The following is a 15,710-nucleotide window of genomic DNA, read 5'->3' on the forward strand; positions in this document are numbered from 1 at the left end:
GGGGCAGGAGAGAGGGCGAGGTAAGGCCTGTCAGGAGGGAGCGCAAAGACATTGAAGGGGGGCACTGAAAAGGGAGGGGGCGCAGGAGGCAGGAAAAACCGCTCAGTGGAAAGTAAAAGGAGGGGAGTGGGGGCCCTGAAGAGGGTGTGGACGGTGGGGTGAGTTGGTAGGAGGGCTGGATATCAGGGTGAAGTTCATCATCCAGAAGGGGCAGGTGGTAGAAGGTTGATTGGTAAAGGAGGTGGAGGGCGGGACACAATGGTAAAGGTGCAGCAACTGGCTTGGGGTAGAGAGGAAAGGAAACACCAGGGGGTGGGGAGGATGGAGTCTGCAGATGATGTACAGGGTGTGGATGTGTTCAAGGAAAAGGAGGTGTGAGAAGGAGATGAGGTCATAGAGGATCCATGTGTGAGATGGGGAGGCAGACACGGAAAGCGAGGTGGAGTGCATGGTGTTTGAGGACTTGGAGGGATTTATAGTATCTGGCTGGGGCGGAAATCCAGTTGATACTGGCATAACAAAAGATGGGATGGATCAAGAATTTGTAGGTGTGAAGGATGGTGGAAGGATGCAGTCTCCAAGTCTGGCCAGACAGGAGTTTCAGGAGGTGGAGTCTATAGTGGGCTCTGTGTTGAATTGTAAGGAGATGGAGAGTGCAGGTGAGGTGATGGTCTCAGTCAACCCTGTACAACAGTCAGTTTCCAGGACATCCACTTACAACAGTTGAGGGCCAGTGTGCCTCAAGAGAGGATAAAATGGATTTATGACACCATTCCTAACTGAACCTGTGCATGGGTTGAAATAACACCACATGCCTTCTCAACCCATGAAGTTCTATTCCATTTCCTGGGTCTTGGAAGGGCTGATGCAAAGGAGCCACTATTTGCACCAAGTGGTGAACTGCTCGAGGTGAGTTTGAATGGTATGTTGGGACCGTTGAAGGGTAGAATAGAGGGCCAGGAAGGCACTGTCATCAGGAAATTGGAGGAGGTGAACAGGCAGGGGAGGTTTGGGTTTATCTGCAGTATACAGGGGATAGAGAGGAGGGGAAAGGACATAGTCTTGGGGCATGTCGGCAGTGGAATAGAATGTATGACAGTTGGTATTGTGGATAGTGATATAGAAGGGACGATGGGAGAGGAAGAAGGCAATGATACAGACGAAATTGATGGGTAGGGGAATGTCAGGAGCGTAAAGAAGAGCCCGGGATGCCAGACATGGTCATAGGCATTCTGGAGGTCGAGGGAAACAAAGATAATGGAATGACAGAAGTTACATTGGAGAGAAAGAAGACTGGTGAGCTTAGGGAGCTGGTTGTTGGTTGAGAAGGACAGCTGGAAGCCACACTGGATAAGGTGAAGGCGGTGTTGAATACGTCAAGAGATGATGTGCTGGAACACCTTGCTGAACATGGAGGTGAGGCAGATAGGAAGGAAGAGGTGTCAGAGGGCAGTTTTTCTTTTCTCTCTTTTTGGAGGGGGGGGGGGGGGGACAGCAGGATGTGGGAATTTTTACACAAGTCAGGGTAGAAGATGGTGGAAAGGGTGTCAATTTACAAGGTAACAAGGACAGCCACGAAAGAGGTTGGGGGATTCCTTGAGGAGGTGGTAGGTGACACTGTCATATCCAGGGGCAGTATTCCATTTGGTGCGGAGTGTAAGTTTGTCATGTGTGGTAATAGGAATGTTTATGTAGGAGGGGGGTAACTGATACAAGTACTGGAAATTGTGGGCGAGTGGTGGGATGGAGGTGTTGGAGCATTCCAGGACTCTGAGAAAGGGGCAGTAATTAAATTGAGGATCGTCAGGAATGGGGAAGACCTCAGAGAGGTGCAAAGCAAACTGGTTAGTCTTACTGAGGTTATCAGGGTAGTGGAAGTTGTTGTGGAGAAGAGAGTATTGTGGGGCGGGATGGCTACCTCTAAGGTAGTGGAAGGCAGGCCAGTACTTGGGGAAGTTGACAGGGAGGGTTCAGTTGAGTCATGTGCAGGTCTGGCGCCAGTCCTGGCGTTTCTTGGTGCGAAGAGTTTGCGAGTGTGTTGTTGTAATTGCTGGTAGTGGAGGAGTGTTTCCTGATCACAGGTGCAGAGGAAGAAGTGGTAGAGCTTGTGCGATTCACAGAGAAGAAGAAACGCCTGTGGTGGTAGATCAGGGTAGTTGGAGTGGATAAATTTGGTAGGAATGTGGGTTTCCACAGAATCAGTGATGGTCTTCTGGAGGAAGGACGAGACATGGGTGAAATCAGTATGATGGTGAGAGGTAAGTGGGTGGCTTTAGACATGTGAGGTAATGGATTTCCTGTAGGCATCCCAGTTGGCTTGGCAGTAGGCATGGATGGACTTTGGAGGGGCAGCAGGGTGGGGGCAGGAGGTGGGCAATGGGCTGAGGAGATGGTGAGAAGGACTGGGGGATGGGCACTACCAATGGGGTTGAGGACATCTCTGGCAATACAACCAATATGGTTGGGAGAAATGAGGATGACATCAGGGATGGAGCTACTTTCAGGATGGTTGTACTGAGGGGGGGGGAGGGGGACAAGGCCACCAGATAGGGTAATGAGGAACTGATGCCACTGCTGAATGGTGGCAGGGTGACAGCTGTGGATGTTGATGTCTGCAGCTATAGCATAGGTGGAGAAGGTCCAGTTAACATGGGAGATGAAGTTGTAAGGGAGAGTAGCTGTGTCTTGGACATAGATAGTAGCACAGGTGATGGTGAGGACAAGGTGATCAGTTGGTTCATTGGACAGGGGTTGAGGCCAGAGATATGCTTGAAGTGGCCAAAAGTGACCCCACCTTGGGCTAGGGGAAAGGGATTGTCCATGCAGTGAAGGAGATAAGGAGAGATGTGGACAACATGGTGAGGTTAGAGGAAGGTTTAATTAAGGATGAAGGAGTCTTGTTGGTGGTGGGAAAAGGTATGTATGAAGAGGTATTTGTTGGCAGGGAGGAAGCGAATGTTTAGGTATAGGAGACAATACAATTGGCTTTCCAGAGGGGGAAGGTGGAAGGGAGCAGAGGGAGGAAGAGATAGGCTTAAACAAGGGTGTCTAGGTAGATGAAGGTGAAGTTGGCTTAGTTGTGGCATTATGTGGCTTAGGTATTCGAATGAAAGACAGAGCAGGTGGCAAGGGAGATCTGCTGAAGGGTGTGGGAGCATCAGATGGGTTGGATATTCTGGAGGGCGATGGTCAGGAACCGGATGATGTCTTCAGCTGTAGGGGGTGGGTAGAGCATATTGTTGGGGTGGATGGGCTGATCGATGGGGCGAATGCCGTTGGTGCGAGGAGGTTTGACCTTGCATTTGAAGGAGCAGGTTGGTAGGGTTCATTGCACGTGTTGCAGAAAGGTGTGGGTGAGGAAGCGATTCATGGAGGAGGCAGACTGCATGAACACATGCATCAGGAAGGTAGGACCAGAGTTCTGATAGAAATGTCAGACTGAGTGGATTTCCAGGGCAGCATTGGCATTCATTTCTAGCAAAACGTCCGTGTCCATGTCCACCAGGTGAGTCTGGTGATTATGGTGGTGAGGGTTAGCAGCACAACAAGGGGGCTGGGGCTGATGGGTATAGGAGGAGGTAAGGAAACGTGTGAGAGATGCACTGGGGCCAAAGGAGATACATAGAAGTTTCTGCAGGAGGTCAGTGTGGAAAGAGGGACTTAACTTTTCAGGTCATGAGCCCCCTAGAACTTAGACTTACTTAAACCTAACTAACCTAATGACATCACACACATCCATGCCCGAGGCACCTGGGACCGTAGCGGTCTTGTGGTTCCAGACTGTAGCGCGTAGAACCACTCGGCCACTCCGGCTGGAGTGGAAAGAGGGAGAGATGGATTTGATAAGGACAGAGTCTCTGTAGGGGATGAGCTGAGCTATGGGAGCACTGGGGATATACTTGCAGATTTCAAGGGTGAGGGTGTGGGCATCAAGGAATTTAGGCTTGGGGTTGGAAAGAACAAATGTATGCAGGGTGGGAGCTGGGGTTGCGGGAGGAGGCGTTGGTGTCCATGGGGGGGATCAGAAGGAAGAGGGGTGGTCAGTGGTTTCTTGGAGAAGGGAGTGGAGGCAAGATCGGCAGTTGGATGTTTGGTTTTTTTGATGGGGTGGCCTGGGAGAGGTGAAAGGACTGGTCGGAGTGGGAGGTATGGTAGGCAGGATCCTCGTATGATGTGGTTGCACTTTGAAGGGAGGAAGGGTGCTCCATGGTGTCGACTGTGGCGCGGCGGGCAGTGACACGGGCATGGGAAGCTTAGGCTTTCGTAGTAGGGGAAGTGGGGAGTAGGAGAAAGTCATCCCAATGGTCAGTAGTGGCAGGAGTGGGCACAGGAGCATGAACAGGAAGAGGGGGAGGAGCAGGGCAGAATACAGGTGTGTCCCATACAGGGGCGGGATGAAGGGGAGGAGATTGTGAGGAGGGGAGGTGGAGCAGATGGGGGAAGCCCAGAGGAGCCACTCCAGGAGGAAACGGTAGGGACAGGGGAAGGTAAGGTGTATGTGATTGTGGTATTACCTAGTACTGTTGTCATCCATTACCAGGCCAGGTAATAATATGTAACAAAGCAGCACTAATGCCCCCTGGTGGCCATTCTACTTATTACTTGGGAACCTAACACTTGTCACCCAGAATTGAACTCTAGTCATTTACAAGCATGCTGATGATATTTACGTGTGCAACATTACTTTGACATCAGCAATGTCTTCTGTGTGCTTTACTTTTTTATTAGGCAGTGTATTTACACGTTCTGGATATGCTTTTGGTGGCGCATCTTCGCCCTCTGTATACTCTTACACCCAAACCTCCAGATGTGCGATACTCAGATCCGTAACAAACGTTGTAAGAGTATCAACCAAGACAACGATTTCGTTTGTGACATTTTCTGTTGTCCAATAGAACATGCGTAAACGGTAGTTAAAAGTGACACCAGAATTACGGAGCACAGGGAACGCGCATCTATGAGTGATAGTTTTGTTGATAACGCGTGCGTGAGTTGGTGGAGCGTGAGGTTGTAGTGTTAAAAGTTCCGCGCTCAAACCCCATTAATGGCACTTTGTTTTAACTGTTTACGCGTCAAACTGGTATATGGGAGAACATTTTCCTGACATGTAAAAGAACTTTTTGGAGTTTGTAGCAATGTACTTTTGGCAGTCTGCTTTCGTTTCGTTAATTGAAAGCAGCAAAACTATAGATTACATGTGTGTAGATAGATGTGGTGCTCTGCCGGTCATAGGTGACAGAACAAACACCACTCGTGATAAAGCAGCTAATGCTTTAGTAGTGTGACAGTATAAATAGCAGCACAAAGAAACAATTGCATCACACGTGCTGAAGTATTAATAGTCCCATAAAACACTTTGACGCATAATACAGTAAAAAAATTGGCATTATTGGAGTATAAACCCAGGGCTCTTGATACGACGATCTAGTGCTCCACCAACATCGTCCACAGCTCGTGCTCGTGCGGTAGCGTTCTCGCTTCTCGCGCCCGGGTTCCTGGGTTCGTTTCCCGGCGGGGTCAGGGATTTTCTCTGCCTCGTGATGACTGGGTGTTGTGTGATGTCCTTAGGTTAGTTGGGTTTAAGTAGTTCTACGTTCTAGGGGACTGATGACCATAGATATTAAGTCCCATAGTACTCAGAGCCATTTGAACCATTTGCCATCTACCAACATACTCACGGAATCTATCCACATTACATACTCACAGCCATGCTTTTCTTGTGCTGTGTAGTTCCGGTGTTACCTTTAATTAACCTTTCGCCCGTTCTGCTCAACGGTAGTACATAGTACGAACCTGGTTGAAGCTCTATCGACTTATAATGTTTGTTACCGATCTGAGTGTTTGACGTCTGGATGTTCGGGTGTTAATGGTACTTTACAGTTAGAAGTGCTAACCGACACAGATGAAGTTTGTTACTCACTATCGGAGCATATGTTTCGTTAAACATAGATCGTGGGGCAAAGATCTGTGCTGAATCTTTGCTTGACCCTGAGATTAGAATTTCCTGGGAGATGTTCTTCCAGATTAACTGTCTGCTCACCTCTCACCAACCGACTCAAAGCTTCATCGTGGCACTAACTAATGCACCACAAAGCAGTTTAAATCCGGCAACTCACCAGCCCGCTCAGGAGGTAGTGGTAGGTCCTCTTGCCGAGTGTAATGTCCCGCACGTGCGTCACCACAATCTCCTTCGCCATCTCTGTCGGGCAGTCCAGCACCAGATATTTGTTGCTCCACCTGGAACAATTATCATTTTGTCAGCACGTTAATGATGACGAACATTTATCTTGCACTGAAACTATTAGCAAAATTTAAATGAAAAGAATTTTTTGTGTAACATGAGTTTTTCTCTGTAGTCCTCCAAGAATCTGTGTCTGTAAGAAACCTATACATGCGGTTTTTTGTGGGCTTGCATCAATAAACTAGAATTATTTTGACTAATTATTGTCTGACTGTCGCTTGCTATGTTCAATAAAGCCAGTAAGACATCAATGAAGGACTAGTGAAGGGAGAAATACTGGGACAGTACGTTATCGTTATTTCAAAACTGAAATACAAAATAATATATGTGAAAATATGAGAACAAGTCATAATGCTTCAAAGTAGCGTGTACAGAACGACACTCACATCAACCAACTATCAAAATTTGGCATTGTCCTATGAACCCAATGATACTGAAAGTCGTCAAAGTACTTTTCATTGCGAAAGTAGAGTTAATTGTAGAGAGAACTGCTTAAAGAGAACTGCTTATAGAACTTCTGAAGTCATATAGTGAGTGCAGTTCTCGGGGATGTGAGATCCGCAAAAGTTGTGTGTTTAAAATGGTCAGTATAAGAATAGTTTTACAGCGAGGATTGATTACAAATACGGGGAAAAACATTGCAATTAGCTCCAGGGGTTCTATACTGGCTTTATCTCCACAAAAACCAGGCACATGTACACGATTTCATTAACAGCTCAAAGAATGAAATTTCTAGGTTGGTGTTTAGCTGAATGTGACGTTTGCCAGTACACGAATATTTATTATGAGTGAAGAACATGGAGGCGTTACTGTGCGCTCGTAGTTTGAGGTCACACATTGGAACCAGAGAAGATGTCAAAGAATAACTTTCCGTCGACAACGAGGTTATTAGAGACGGAGTACAAGCACGGATTGGCCTTTCATTAATCGATTTAGGGAAATCGTGGAAAACATAAACTTGGCTGATCGGCCAGTCTTTGAATCCCTCTTCTCCCGAATGACGGTCCATTGACTTGAACAAAAAAAAAAAAAAATTGTTCAAATGGCTCTGAGCACTATGGGACTTAACATCTGTGGTCATCAGTCCCCTACAACTTAGAACTACTTAAACCTAACTAACCTACGGACATCGCACACATCCATGCCCGAGGCAGGATTCGAACCTGCGACCGTAGCGGTCACGCGGTTCCAGACTGAAGCGCCTCGAACCGCATGGCCACACCGGCCGACATTGATTTAAACACAGCGTCATCTCAATCGATGCCATTGAAAAGTAATGATCTAAAAAGCATGTGGAAGTACCAGATAGCTGACTGAGGATAGAGGCAGATGGGAGCTTAAAAGTCGTGTATGGAAAAAGTACGAAACAAAACGCATTTTCCCAGTTATTTTTTCCCTTTAGTTATTCTCGACAGGATAGTTGATGTACTGTATCATACTAAAAAATTATTATGAAAGTGCCTGAAGATTCCATTGCACATAAATTTTGAAGGGACGTGGTTGTGTTAAAAACTTTCAGTACTTGAGAAAAACTGTAGGAAGTGGGCTTATAAACATGAGGTGCGAAAATGAATATTTTGAGAGGAAGAGTTCCAATGATTGTCTGCATTTGAATGTTGGACAAATCCGACCGGCGTTTGTCAATAATTCAGTTGGAACGAATTCGCAGCAAAATTCATTGGCTTCATATTATCTGAATTTTCTACATATTTGCACGATGTGGTATTTGCCCAACGCGCTGCTTCACAGTTATTCCATTAATATTTTGCTCTGTCACTTAACCAGAAAAAAATTCAGTCGCGAGTAAAATGTTACCAGCCGACAGGAAAATGTATTCCGCAAACCTTCACCTCGAACTGTTCACGTATGGCCACATATTATTCCTCTAATTAAATGTTTGATTCGGAATTTAATTAAGCCGATTTTATTTCCTGTATTACATTAAATTACAGCAACCGGAAGCGAAAAAAGTTAGGCGGACCGGAATCCCAATGCCCGTGTAAACTTCGAACCACTGCAGAAGACAAACTTTCTTTGCCACAAAATTGTTGAAACATACACAGAGGTGTGTATGGGACTGTGGCACACGAGGTGAGGAGGGGGAGAGGGGGGAGGGGAAGGGGGAAGGTGAAAGGGGGAGAGGGAGATAAGAGGAGACTGTGCTGAATATTTTGAATTCTTCGAAAGTAAGCAGCGTTCACTTCGTTGAGTACCATCTCGTAATTTTTGTCGTCAGTCAAAACAGAGTACCTCTCAAAAAGCCTATTATTCTTGAGAAAAAATATTTTCTACCGACGATGTACAGGATGAAACGTTATAATGCAAGAGCTCTGATGATTCTGCTATCAGAATAGAGATTTGACCTTGCATACGAAACGTCTGTTTAGTTATTTCATAAACAGACCTGGAGGACAATCATTGATCCAGCTGGTATATATCAACGTGACGCTATTGGACGCTTATGTCGCAACTAAATCTGTTTTTCATTGGTATATTATCGTACACACATGAATTTTATGGCTGATTTAAAATTCTAGAATTTTAAAAGCACTGAATATTAGACAACTGGATTGGAAAAAAAAAACCAATCTGGTTACCGTGAAATATTTTTAAATTTTGTGGGTTGCTTCTCATCGCAAAATATTTTAAAAGCTGTATTAAAGTAGAAACAATTCTAAAATGCCTCAAAATATTACGTAAGTTAAATTCAACCTCTTCTACACAATAATTAAACGATATTATTTCTTTAATAATACGCTATTTTAAACAATTTAATATGATTACAGACAATCGCTTGTAAACAAACAGTAAAATATTACCCTTTTTTGAAACAAAGAATGTTAAGTGTCTTTTGTTCATGGCTTGTGAAAGGTACTGATTAACATTCTTGTTCCTGCTGTTGCTATTTCTGTGGTCACCAGTGCGAAGACTGGTTTGATGCTCTGTATGCTACTCTATCCTGTGGAAGCCACTTTGTCTATGAATAACTACTGCAACCTACATTCTTCTGAATCTGCTTACTTTATTCATCTCTTGGTCTCTCTCTACGATTTTTAGTCCGCACACTTCCTTTCAATACTAAACTGGTGATCCTCTGACGTCAGAATGTGTCCTATCAACCGATCCACACGGAACAGATACAGTTTCAAACCATGGAAAAATTTTGTATTTATTAATGTTTCGATGTGATGTCGTGGCTGTATTAAACTCGGAGGCTGAAATATAGACACAGCCACAAATAGTGCGGCAGCACTAACTTAATGAGGTTCGAAGATATACGCCTTGATCATTAAAATATGTTCACATATGAATCTTCACTGTAAGGAAAGCAGTCACAAACGTCCATCCACGCAAAGTATTTCTAGTAGTGTTACTACTGTGTAAAGGTAAAAAAGGTGAAAGCAAATATAAAAGCCGGTACAATTTTCGTACTGCTTCCCTCGTAACCGTGTCCTCTTCTTAATACGAAATGGCATCTCTATTTCTATAAAATACACTATTGGCCATTAAAATTACTACACCATGAAGGTGACGTGCTACAGACGTGAAATTTAACCGACAGGAGGAAGATGCTGTGATATGCAAATGATTAGCTTTTCAGAGCATTCACACAAGGTTGGCGCCGGTGGCGACACGTACAACGTTCTGACATGAAGAAGGTTTCCAACCGCAGTTAAGCTGCGTTACCTGGTGAAACGTTGTCGTGATGCCTCGTGTAAGGAGGAGAAATGCGTACCATCACGTTTCCGACTTTGATAAAAGTCGGATTGTAGCCTATCGCGATTGCGGTTTATCGTATCGCAACATTGCTGCTCGCGTTGGTCGAGATCCAATGACTGTTACAGAATATGGAATCGGTGGGTTCAGGTGGGTAATACGAAACGCCGTGCTTGATCCCAACGGCCTAGTATCGCTAACAGTCGAGATGACAGGCATCTTATCCGCATGGCTGTAACGGATCGTGCAGCCACGTCTCGATCCCTGAGTCAACAGATGGGGACATGTGCAAGACAACAACCATCTGCACGTACAGTTCGACGAAGTTTGCGGCGGCATGGACTATCAGCTCGGAGACCATGGCTGCGGTTACCCTTGACGCTGCATCACAGACAGGAGCGCCTGCGATGGTGTACCCAACGACGAACCTGGGTTCACGAATGGCAAAGCGTCATTTTTCGGGTGAATCCAGGTTCTCTTTACAGAATTATGATGGTCGCATCCGTGTTTGGCGGCATCGCTGTGAACGCCTTAATAGCGTATCACCTGGCATGATGGTATGGGGTGCCATTGGTTATACGTCTCTGTCACCTCTTGTTCGTATTGACGGCACATTGAACAGTGGACGTTACATTTCAGATGTGTTACGACCCGTGGTTCTACCCTTCATTCTATCCCTGCGCAACCCTACATTTCAGCAGGATAATGCACGACCGCATGTTGCAGGTCCTGTACGGGCATTTCTGGATACAGGAAATGTTCGACTCCAGATTTCTCACCAATAGAAAACGTCTGGTCAATGGTGTCCGAGCAACTGGCTCGTCACAATACTGCAGTCACTACTGTTGGTGAACTGTGGTAACGTGTTGAAGCTGCACGGCAGCTGTTCTTGTACACGCCATGCAAGCTCTGTTTGACTCAATGCCCAGGCGAATCAAGGCCGTTACGGTCAGAGGCGGTTGTTCTGGGTACTGATTTCTCAGGATCTCTGCTCCCAAACTGCGTGAAAATGTAATCAGATGTCATTTCTAGTATAATATATTTCTCCAATGAATACCTGTTTGTCCTCTGCATCTCTTCTTGGTGTAGCAATTTTAATGGCCAACAGGGTATATAATTATATCTAACTGATCAGAAGTATGCAGGCACCTCTATGTAATGCGGATTAACCATTAAATGTCAGGAGAGGCGGGTCCGCACCAGTGTTAAAGGAGGCGGGGTGTGTTGTGTTGTCAGTGGAGGAGCAGTAATAGCAGAATGGAGCCGTCAGGAGAGATCAGTGACTTCGAACACGTGGACTAGTCACTGAATGGCTCTTGATTATAATGTCCGAAAGGGACATTTAAACCCTCCTCCAGCTAACCAAATTTACTGTTAGTGATGTGACTGTGAAGCAGAAACGACAAGAAACAATCATAGCGAAACCAAGACCAAGCGGACAGCGTGTACTGACGGACAGAGACCCTCCAGCATTGCGCAGTGTGGTTGTCAAAGAGCGCATGAAATCAGGGGAAGAAATAGCTCGTGAGCTACACAGTACTATCAGCAGTACAGCTAGCAAAATGCTGTTCATATGGAGTTAAAAATAATGGGGTACAATCGTCGAGCAGCTTCACATAAGCCACAAATTTCTGTAGTCAGTGATAAAAGACACTCGAGGTGGAGTGAAGTGCGACGCCATTGGCAAAAGAGTGATTTGCAGCGGTAAATCACGCTACGCCCTGTGGCAAACCAGTGAACGGATTTGCGTTTGATGAATGCCTGAAGAAAGCTACCTGCCATTGTGTGTCGTGCCAATAGTGAAGAAATGCAGAGGCAGTGGTGCTACGGTATGGGGTTGTTTTTCGTGTAGAGGGTGTGGTCCCTCATTTTAGTGCTTAAGAAAACGGTAAATGCGCGAGGATATGAATACATTTTACAGTATTGTAGAGGAACAGTTCGGAGGAGATGATTGTATAAGTTTGACAACTCACGCCGTCATAAAGCAGCATCTCTGAGACAATGGCGCTCCTTAAGTGGACTGATTGTCGAAAGTCGTGACTTGAACATAATGGAACACCTCTGGGATGAATTACTACGTCCATTCGATCTAGACCCCAGCGTCCTACATCGGTACCTTCTCTGGTTGGACTCTTGAGGAAGAATAGGCTGCCATCCCTCCACAGACATTCAGCAACCTCATTGAAACTGTTTGCGGTAGAGTTGAAGCCATCGTAAACTCAAAGGGTCCACTAACAGATGTCCAAATAGTTTTGATCAGACAGTATATGTTGCCCTTGAGCGATGGTAGCAACACAGGTGTTAGAAAGTCATGTACGGGGTTTCTAGCGCTCCAGAAAATATTTCCGGACGTAAACATGTATGGAGGATTGGTTTCTCCAAATAGATTAAGGATGTGTTTCTGCAATACACTTTCACGATTGGAGCTTATGAACCTTCTCTAATGACCTCGATGTTGAAGGGACATGTATGTTGAACAGTTATACGTAGGGTACAGCATTCATTGTCTATGTAAAAACGCACCAATGAACGCCAGTGTGACTGATCCACGTTGAACTTCACCCATTCAATAATGTCGTAAAATTTAATTTGTAGTCTGATGCTGTAAGGTTTCTAGCATCAGTATCCAACACTTCAAGAGAACATTAGACAAAATGGGACGGTGCAGGGAGCTTCTGCTCTTGAACTGAATTGATTTACATCAGATAAATTCTTTCACACAAAAAATATAAAAAGAGCAAATTCTGGAAAAACTGAAAAAATATCAAGAACAAGAACTATGTAACTTCATCAGAAACATGTCCATTAAAATAAAAGTAAATCATACCAACAACATAATATTTCATAATAAAGTACTACCAAACTTTGTGTTGTGTGCAACGACAGATATAGATTTTTATCACGATGAAATAGACCGCTTCAGCTGTATGATGATCCAATTAGTTTCGTGGCGTTAGGGCCACATTTCCAGGGATAAATTTGTATATAAACAAGAGCAAAAAGTATAAAGATCCAGTTTCGGTCAAAACGAAGTTGAACTATACACCGAAGTGCCAGAAGTCATGAGATACGTCATAGTATCGTGCCGGATCCCCTTTTGTCTGCCGTAGTGTAGAAGCTCGACGTGGCATGGACTCAAGAAGTCGTTGGAAGTCCACTGCAGAAACACTGACCCGTGCTGCCTCTGTAACCCTTCATTATTGCGAAATGTTGTTTGTGCACGAACTGACCTCTGAATTATATCACATAAATGTTCGAGGGGATTCATGTCGGGCAATCTGGGTGGCCAAACTATTCGCTAGAATTGCCCAGAATGTTCTTCAAACAATCGCGAACAGTTGTGGCCCGGCGACATGGCGCGTTGTCATCCATGAAAATTACATAGGAAATCGTTGCAAATGGTCTTCAAATAGTCGAAAATAACTATTTTCAGTCAATTATCGGTTCAGCTGGACCAGAGGACCCATTCTAATCCATGTAAACGCAACCCACACCATTGTGGAGCCACCAACAGCTTCTAAGGTCTTTGTTGACTACTTGGGCCCATGGCTTCGTCGGTTATGCGCCGCACTCGAACCCTACTATCAGCTCTCACCAACTAACTCCGGACTCATATAACCAGGCCACGGTTTTCCGGTTGTGTAGTCTCACGACCCCAGGAGAAGTGGTGTAGGCGATGCCGTGCTGTTAGCAAATGCACTTGCTTCAATCGTCTGCTTCCATGGTCCACTAACGCCTAATGTCGCCTCACTGTCCTAACAGATACGTTAGCCGTACGTCCCACATTGATTTCTGCGGTTATTTCACTCAATGTTCCTTGTCTGTTAGCACTGACAACTCTACGCAAATGCTGCTGCTCTCGGTCGTTAAGTGAAGGCAGTCGCTTACTGTGTTGTCCGTGGTGAGAGGCAGTGCCTTAAATTTCGTATTCTCGTCATTGTGGATCTCGGAATACGGAATTCAGTAATTATTTCCGAAATGGGATGTCCCATGCCTCTTACTCGAACTAACATTCCGCTTCCAAAGTCTTTCAGTTCCCCACCGTGCGGTCATAATCAAGTCTGGAGCCTTTTCTCATGAAGCACCTTAGTACAAACGACAGCTCCGCCAATGTCCTTTTATATCTCGTGCACGCCATACTACATTTATCTGTATATGTGCGTATCGCTATCCCATGACTTTTGCTACCTCAGTGTACATGAAATAGTACATGAAAATTATATACTTACATTTATTTCATAACTTACTTCAATCGATAGCTTGTAGATGACCCAATATTCTTTGTCCAATTGTGATGAAAATATTCAACGTCGAGAGGTCGGTAGTCCAATTTAAAACATGATAGAGTGCATGGTACGTCATCCTGATATAGGAGATCTATAATAACTGTATTGTGGTAAGAATGATGTGTGTAGGTGATGGAAGCCACGTTCACACTGTTAAGGGAAAATAAATCTCATAAAGCAGAGCATGTATGATTGTATGATGGGTAACGAAGGTCAAGTCCAGATAAAATGCTGCTTACAAAATTGAACATCATCTAGATAAAAGAACTGAGTAGTGGGAAAACTAAAACATTATATACATATACCAAAGGCGTAACATCGTCGTGGCAATGCGTGGCACTTTTTCTGTGACTTGTTGACTACTTGGGTCCATGGCTTCGCGGGTCACGCGCCGTACTCGAACCCTACTATTAGCTCATACCAACTGACTCCGGTCTCATATGACCAGACCACGGTCTCTGTCACTCGGCTTTGTTTGGTCCTTCACGGAAGTACCCGATACAGCGCGAAATTTCATTTAACATTGCGAATGGCATTTTTCGGTCGTGACAATTCTTTCAGTTGGGCAGAATCGTGGAGTCAACGCTGTACACTCTTTACTATTTGTTCGTAATTCAAAGATCCAGCGGCTGTTTGCACATAAAGAGGCAGTCTAGCGATGTGTCATTCCAACGCTTGAAAACGAATAGGAGCGACAGAAGAGAGGGATGAGAATTCTCAATTCGCGTATGTGACGGGTACTGCTTATTTCCCATTAAACGTCATTACATTACCACGCAGAAAGAATTTAAAGATTAAGTTGACAATGAAAGAGAAAAAAAAATTGGAATATTCGACTGGCAGGATTCGTTTTTCTGTACATGAAGAAGCACTCTGTGCTAAATTTTGCCGGGCGGGATTAGCCGAGCGGTCTGGGGCGCTGCAGTCATGGGCTGTGCGGTTCATCCCGGCGGAGGCTCGAGTCCTCCCTCGGGCATGGATGTGTGTTTGTCTTTAGGATAATTTAGGTTAAGTAGTGTGTAAGCTTAGGGACTGATGACCTTAGTACTTAAGTCCCATAAGATTTCACACACATTTGAACATTTTTTTGCTGCATTTCCAGGTGGGGGGACGTGAGCAAATTGATGGAACGTACAGTGAAAGTTCGGAAATCACACGCTTTATCCCATTGTCAATTGCAACAATTTTAAATGCAACTGCAGGAAGAGTATGGCGACTTCAAATATTACTGGGAAGTATGTTGGTTACGTCAAAGGGCATGCAAGGCACAATTTTTCACTTTAAAACTAGCTATTGTTGAATTTACGAAGGAAAAAAAGAGAGGAGTAACGAAAATTAGAACATCCGGAGTGGATTTGCAGACTTCACACTTACGTGGACTTGACTCCAAGCTGCTCACTGTAAGACATTGCGAAGTAACTTCTTGCTGATTTGATGGAGATGCGTTTAAGAAGAAAATCTTGTTG

General features: G+C 44.9%; 1 protein-coding gene across 2 annotated transcripts in view; it reads right to left on the reverse strand.

The window, feature by feature from the left end:
* The window catches only part of LOC126266658 (glutamate receptor 1-like), a 380,473-nt gene that overhangs the window by 121,530 nt on the left and 243,233 nt on the right, over nucleotides 1-15,710 (reverse strand). For both annotated transcript variants that reach the window (XM_049971075.1, XM_049971074.1), the window contains exon 6: nucleotides 6,117-6,237. In XM_049971075.1, the coding sequence (XP_049827032.1) occupies nucleotides 6,117-6,237 (121 nt within the window). The remainder of the gene's footprint in view (nucleotides 1-6,116; nucleotides 6,238-15,710) is intronic.

This window comes from Schistocerca gregaria, chromosome 4, assembly GCF_023897955.1.
Source record: "Schistocerca gregaria isolate iqSchGreg1 chromosome 4, iqSchGreg1.2, whole genome shotgun sequence".
Classification (NCBI taxonomy): Eukaryota; Metazoa; Arthropoda; class Insecta; order Orthoptera; family Acrididae; genus Schistocerca; species Schistocerca gregaria.